The following is a 7,407-nucleotide window of genomic DNA, read 5'->3' as shown; positions in this document are numbered from 1 at the left end:
GATCCCCCCCCCCCCCCCCCCCCAACAAATTATGAAAACTTTTCCCCTATTTTCGACAAAAATTCATTCAGGTAAATTTGACCTACACCTTATGCATGAACGCACTAACTGCAGAAAACTCGAAATTTGCAGCTGCTATTGGCCTTAAGCGTGTGACGTCATTCATAGACAGGGTAAACACAGTTCTAAATACAACTTTTAAAGGAAAAAAAATGATCAATGGTTATTTAAGCAACCAGCATGGGACTTACATGGTAAGAAAGCTTAATTTATGAGCTACAATTGACCGTTCACCCCGAAGTTTAGCGACCTGTCGTTGCAGAGTTATGGTAAAAAGAAGCAGGAAGTATACCAAAAAAAACACTCGAATTTTAACCTTTTTCCTATGCAAAAGCATAAGAGGTAGTCAACTTTGAAAGAAAAATGATCCCTCAATTTTTCATTAATTTTAAGAATATATAGATGATTATAAAGCTTAAAACATCTAGTTTTAGAATCCGATAGCCCCAGATTGCCAAATGAAACCATTCAAATTATATAGTCGATTTTGTGAGAAAATGGGGGTCCCGTTTTGACACATTTACTGTGTTAAAGGTGTGCAGTGAACCGTTCAGTGAGCAGATGTCTTCAAGTTTTCATTATGGGCCATACCCAAAGTACAGATCCTGTATTCTGTGCCGAAACCAAGACTTCACAGTTAACTTTTTGTCGAGTAATGTTTTCTTGAATAAGTCAATGCAGTAGGGGACATATGCTCCCGGCGGGAGCCTTTTCTGTCCAAACATTTTGAACCCCTCCCCCCTTAATTTCAACCCAGGTCTGCCCCTGTATATGGACTGCTCCCTGGTCATCAGGCAGACCGACAGTGGCGCAAGGGCGGCGCCAGGATTTTCCCGACAGGGGGCCGATTCCTGTCTCTTATACACATCTAGATGGGTATAAGAGACAGCTTTACAGCTTAGATATTTGCATATTATTTAGTTCAGGTGATGTTTACCACAGTTGGCTATAGTTCTGCTCAGTAGCAGTGAAGCAGTCATTGAGAGAGCACCATTGTTTTACCAGTTCTTACAGTATTATTTCTTGTTCACTGTTCAGTCCACTGTATGTTCAGTTTACTGTTCAGATCATCAATTATCACTTTTATGCAGCTTATACAGTATTGTGAATAATTACTTACCTGGATTATTACTTACCTTTGGATATATGTTGATAATATTACATGTATTGCTTACCTGAAATTATACTCATTTACAGTTTCAAGGTGGTGGAATTAAAAGGAAGTAATTCATATATTTTGTACATGATTTCAATTGTTAACTGCGTAAATACCCTTTCTCACTGCAGCTACTGACACTAATTGATAAGTTTCAATTATAGTAAAACAATGCCTCACAAGAGAGAGAAGAAAATGACAGAGAAGGGTTTTGAGTATAAGCGTCAAATTAAAATGCGTACTTTTGAAGTTGAACGCAAGAAGTTGAGAAAATGGATTGTAACAGTCATTGAGACCCCAGAGCCAAAAGGTAGTTTGGTTCCAAATTTGTTACAGCAGGAGTTATGTTTCCGTGTGGCCTACACTCAACTATTACCTTTTCTAGATGAAGAGGAGATACCGAATTATAGCAACATGGTTGAACACATTCAGTATGAAGTGACAGAAGCAACAAGAGTATCAGACAGACAAGACAAAGAGGCTAGTCATTCTGATGTTGTGAAAGAGTCTGTAATTAGTGACATGGAAAATGCAAGTGTGAAATATGATTATTCACAGTATTTTCAAAGATCTTGTACCTCAAGAACTTCACATCATTCTCGTACTTCAAAGCATTCCTCTCATCATTCCCATTGTACCAACTCTTCAGTTAGAAGTCGGGAGTCTTTAAAGTTACAGGAAGAAGCCAAAGCTGCAACAATTAAAGCTGAACTAAGTTTCAGTAGTATGGAGAAAAAACTCAAAGAGCAGAAACTCAAAATGGATAGAAAGGCAGCAGAGCAGAAATTTGATATAGAAGAAGAAAGGATGAAACTTGAGTTTGAAGCAACATTGATTGAGCAAAAGAAAGAGTTGGCGAAAGTAGAAGCAAGGCTAGATGTCTTGAAGAGAAAAGAATATAGCATTCTAAGTGAAGAATCACTTGCATCTTTGGAAGAAGATGAAACGTATAAGTCAGTTGGCTTACAAAGATTTCTAGATGAACTTCCTGATACTAATGTAATTGTAGTAAGTGAACCACAAAAAATTGTATCTATGCCAATTGCAGAATCAGCTCAAACTACAACTACTTCTTCGGCTCATGGTGTGTTTTCGTCTACATGTGTCGATAGCTTGCAAGTAATTTCTTCATCCAGTGCTATGAATACAGTGCCTGTTAGTTCAACCTATGTCAATGTATCTGTTGCACCATATATTGCTAATAAGTCTACAGTAACGGCATCTGTAACGTCTGTCAATTTAACATGTACTACTACTACAATACCCACCATGTGTACATCTATAAGTTATGCTGTTACATCATCAGCTCCTGGTAGTTTGATGAACGTTCCAGTGTTTGTGCCATCAGTCAGTACAAGCTATAGTGTTATGCCAGTTACTGTTCCTGTCACTGTTTCAACTACCTGTTCAAGTACACCTAATACCTCTACTCCATCTTATATTGCAGGATTGATGAAAGGCACTTCAACCAATGTGACAGGAGTAATGGGTTCAAGCACAATGGACTCAACCGATATAACTTTTACTGCACCAAGTACTAATTTTATGAATTATACATTACCTGCTACAAGAATTGTCAATATGCATGAAAATGTTAATAATCCTTTATCGTTTACAGATATATACTCAGCTGAGGATACTGTTAGAAATCATAGAATTCCACATGTTAATGTGTGTGATGCAATGTCTTCTAGTGTACCTACCACTAATATTAACTGTACAGCTTCTGCAACTTTTGAGAATACAAAGACTGGGACTTCAATTTATGTGAATGCTACTTCAACTTATATTCCTGTTTGTACAACATTTAATAGTGCGACATATGGTACATCTACTTGTGTTAATCAGGATAAACTACCAATATATGACACCCACGTACTGCGTCAGCTTACAGATTCATTTAAGTTGCCGCCTGTTGTTGTTGAAAAGTTTGACGGAGACCCTCTTAAATTTCGTTCTTGGGAAGCAGCATTCTCCTCACTTGTGGAAACGAAGGCAGTGACATTTAATGAGAAGCTATATCTTCTAAGGCAGCATCTTGATGGTAAGCCAAAGAATTTAGTAAGCAACTACTTATTACTGGGAACAGAGACTGCATACTTAAAGGCAAGGCAAGAATTGTATAATATGTATGGCCACAGTTCTGTTATTGCACGAGCATTTCTGAAAAAGTTAGACTCTTGGCCAAGAATTGCTAGTAGAGATCATGTTGGATTACGTGACTTCTCAGACTTCATTAATGAATTAGCTACAGCCCAAACTACAATTCCAGACCTAGGTATACTTAATTACTCAGCAGAGAATTGCAAGGTTTTACAAAAGTTGCCTAGTTATGTTGAAAGTAAATGGAGGGGAATAGTAGCTGCATGCCAAAGAAATCAAGTAAATCCATCATTTTCTCAGTTTGCAACTTTCTTGAAAGATAGGGCAGAAGAGGCAAACCTTCCGATGCTTGAGGCTACTAGGCAAATAAAGGAACTTCCTCGTTTTTCCAAGGAAAACAAACCAAGAAAATAAGCTTATTCTACATTAAAGACTAATGTGAATGCAGGAAATACTGAGAGCAAGGGACGGTATGTAAAGAAAGTTAATTCAAGTAAATTTGACTCATGCTTGTATTGTAAATCATCACACCCATTCGACAGATGTGAGAAGTTTAATAAACAGCCTTGGCGTATAAAGAAGAAATTCCTTTTTGCAATGAGATTATGCTTCAAGTGTGGTAAAGCTAATCATATTATATAGCATCTGAATGTAAAGCCGGGGTACAATGTCAGCACTGTGGTAAGGATCACATTTCTATCTTGCACTGGAATCCTGATATTGTTAAGCCTGTGACTAGTGATGGTAAATGCACGGTTGTATGCGGGGATAAAACCCAATGTAACGACAACTCTATGATTTTACCTGTATGGATTAGAGTAAAAGGCAGCAGCACAGAGAAGTTAGTTTACTGCATCTTAGATTCACAAAGTAACACATGTTTTATGTCACAGTATTTGGTGGACCAATTCAGTGTGAAGGGAACACCCACTCAATTAAAGCTTTCAACTATGTTCTCAGCAAATACCTTAATCAACTGTGAGAAGATAACTGATTTAGAAGTTGTAAGCTTTGATAGGAAAACAGTAATTTCTCTACAGACAGTGTACACTAGAAACAGTATACCAGCAGAAAGAACACAGATACCAACTCCCGATGTGGCAATTAAGTGGGATCACCTTTTGAGGAAATCCGTCAGCACATTTCGGAAAACAAGAGCCGAATTCCGCTCAGATTTTGCGCAAGTTTGAGCTAGTTTTAGAGGTATCAACCACGCAACTAAAATACTTTACATGTTCAGCAAGAAGTAGGCTGAGAAAGGTGTGTTGTGACATTATTTCATGGATTTAACCCGGCCCTCCGGAAAAAGTCAGTCCCCGCGTCTTTTTAGCCAATCAAACGATTGCATTAGGTTGAAGTCATTTCTTATCCATAGGCAACGTGCAACGGACGATTCTGATGGAATAAATGCACTGTAGAACAACATTTCCAAGTAACAACAATTAATGCGGTATTACTGTACTGGAAACGTGTCGCTAATGTAATCGTTTTAACACTTCGTACAATAGGCCTGCAATAATAAGTCCATAGCTGATCAAGTTGTGCCTTACATGCCTAATGTTCCTGTACCATTGCTTATTGGAAATAATGTTCCTAGTATCATCAGACCGAGAGATATCATCGCAGGTGAAGAGGATCAACCTTACGCCCAGAAGTCTATTCTTGGATGGGGTATTGTTGGAACAATCTGTAAAACACAGACAGTGTAAGTGATTTCTTATCGTGCAATTTCTTGCATCTCTAACTCTAACAATAGCAAAGTGGTTCTGAATAGGAACTATAAAGAAGTTATTTCTCCAGCTAAAGTAAGAGAGATGATGGAACTAGATTTTGATGATAAGCAAGTAGGCGTCTCCATGTCAGTTGAAGAGAGGTTATTTCTTGAAATATTGAGTGACAACATTTGTCAAAGAAATGACGGCCATTACGAAATGTCATTGCCTCTACGTGAGCCATTTGTAAAGTTACCTGACAATAAACCACTGGCTCTGAATCGATTCAACGGTCTAAAGAAGAGGTTTGCCAAGCAACCTGATTTCAAGAAAGATTACTTGAGTTTCATGAAGGATGTATTAGACAAGTGTGCAGAAAAGGTCCCAATGGATAAAGAGGCAATCATCGGTAAAATTAATTATGTACCCCAAACAGGAGTGTCTATCATCCCAAGAAACCAGGCAGTATTCGGGTAGTTTTTGAATGTTCTGCAATCTACCAAGGTACTTCCTTAAACCAATGCTTGCTTTCCGGACCAAATCAAATTAATAGTTTATTGGGGATTTTATTGAGATTCAGACAAGAACCAGTGGCAGTCATGGCGGATATAAAAGGAATGTTTCATCAGTTCTTTGTTCGAGAGGCAGATAGGGATCTATTGAGGTTTTTGTGGTTTGAAGACAACAATCCTGATGGTCCTGTCATTGAATACCGCATGATGGTTCATTTGTTTGGGGCAACAAGCTTACCTGGTTGCTCTAACTTTGGTCTTAAAAAAGCTGCAGATGATGGAGAACAGCGGTGGGGGAAGTTGGCAGCTGATTTTATACATAACGATTTCTATGTTGATGACGGAATAAAGTCTCTACCCACTGAAACTCAAGCTATGCAACTTATTAAAGATAGCACTGAAATTTGTGCACAAGCTGGATTGAGGTTGCATAAATGGTCATCAAACAGCAGGAAAGTTCTCAACAGCACACGAGGAAAGTCGTTGCTCGACTTGAACATTAAGACAGACATATTGCCTATCGAAAGAGTTTTAGGTGTAACTTGGTATATAGAGAGTGATAACTTCAAATACAGAGTTCAACTTAATGATTATCACCCAACCAGGAGAAATGTACTGAAGACTATCAGCTCTATATATGATCCTTTTGGATTCATTGCGCCTGTCTTGCTGGTAGGAAAACTCATTTTTCAAACATTATGTAGGGTGAATCTTGATTGGGATGATCCATTGAGCTCAGAATTATCTTCAAGATGGAGAAACTGGTGTGAAGATGTTGTACGCTTAAGTCAATTAAAAATACCACGATGTTACAAACCTCGAGACTTTGAAGAATTATCGTCAGCAGAGTTACATTATTTCTCAGACGCTAGCGAAGTTGCAATGGTCAGTGTTCATACTTGCGTCTCCTCAATAATAATGGGAAAGCAGCTGTTTCCTTTCTGGTTGGAAAGGCTAGGGTCACTCCTGCTAACAAGAAAATAACCATACCACGTTTAGAGTTAAATTCAGCTGTGGTTTCCGCAAGAATGAATTAGATTGTCAAAAAGGGACTAGACATACATGTACCAGTTAAAGAATTCTTCTGGTCGCAAGGTGGTATTGGGTTATATTTAGAATGTATCTACTTGATATCAAATGTATGTTGGAAATAGAGTTCAACAAATTCATAATCTTACTGATGTTAATTCATGGAACTATGTTGAATCTAATCAAAATCCCAGTGATGATGCCAGCAGAGGACTATCAGTCTCTAAGCTTCTTTTTAAGTCAATATGGCTCAGTGGACCAGCTTTCTTGAAAGAAGATGGCGACACTCAATGTGAAAGTCAAGTATCTGATGTAATATCAAAAGAATTTAAAAAGTCTAATGTTCTTACCACGTCTAATATACTTACCACATCAACCGATCAACACAATGATGTTACATGTATTAACAAATGGATATACAAATTTTCCAGTTGGTCAATGTTTAGAATTGTGATTGCTTACATCTTAAATCTGAAGAAAAGTTTAATGAATGCAGCTAAGGTGAAGTGTAAGCAGAATGGTGTTATGAGCCTATTCTCAGGACAACACAGTGCAACAATATAAGATGTGCAGTTAGCAGAATCATTAATCATAATTTCTGTGCAATCTAAGTATTACTTACCTGAAATTGAGATACTTCAGAACTTTAAGTCTCATAATCAACCAAATACCAATAGAAATTATGAGAAGTATAAGAAATCTGCACTCATGAGGTCATGCTTTAGTCAGTTGGACCCTTTTCTAGATGACGTTAATGTTTTACGACCGGGAGGACGTATTCGTAATTCATCCATGCCTAGGGAGATCAAGCTGTTATTATACCTAGAAATTCACA

The 7,407-nt window shown here is 37.8% G+C and overlaps 2 protein-coding genes across 2 annotated transcripts; both read left to right on the top strand.

Annotated features, from left to right (window-relative positions):
- Positions 1-4,113: 4,113 nt before the first annotated feature.
- LOC117118785 lies at positions 4,114-5,028 on the top strand. The gene is made up of 2 exons (XM_033263485.1): positions 4,114-4,503; positions 4,828-5,028. The coding sequence occupies exons 1-2, from the start codon at positions 4,114-4,116 to the stop codon at positions 5,026-5,028; spliced, it is 591 nt and encodes a 196-aa protein (XP_033119376.1).
- Positions 5,029-6,680: 1,652 nt separating this feature from the next.
- On the top strand, positions 6,681-7,136 carry LOC117118784. Its single transcript, XM_033263484.1, has one exon. The coding sequence runs from the start codon at positions 6,681-6,683 to the stop codon at positions 7,134-7,136; it is 456 nt and encodes a 151-aa protein (XP_033119375.1).
- Positions 7,137-7,407: the final 271 nt, after the last annotated feature.

Source organism: Anneissia japonica, unplaced genomic scaffold, assembly GCF_011630105.1.
Source record: "Anneissia japonica isolate Jap-2015-1 unplaced genomic scaffold, ASM1163010v1 scaffold410_len604442_cov124, whole genome shotgun sequence".
Classification (NCBI taxonomy): Eukaryota; Metazoa; Echinodermata; class Crinoidea; order Comatulida; family Comatulidae; genus Anneissia; species Anneissia japonica.
This window is presented reverse-complemented; position numbering and strand designations above follow the sequence as displayed.

Coding starts and splice junctions, on each gene's coding strand:
- LOC117118784 (XM_033263484.1), top strand. CDS start 6,681: ATGTATGTTGGAAATAGAGTTCAACAAATTCATAATCTTACTGATGTT.
- LOC117118785 (XM_033263485.1), top strand. CDS start 4,114: ATGATTTTACCTGTATGGATTAGAGTAAAAGGCAGCAGCACAGAGAAG. Junction 4,504..4,827: donor TCCGCTCAGATTTTGCGCAA/GTTTGAGCTAGT, acceptor TTCGTACAATAG/GCCTGCAATAATAAGTCCAT.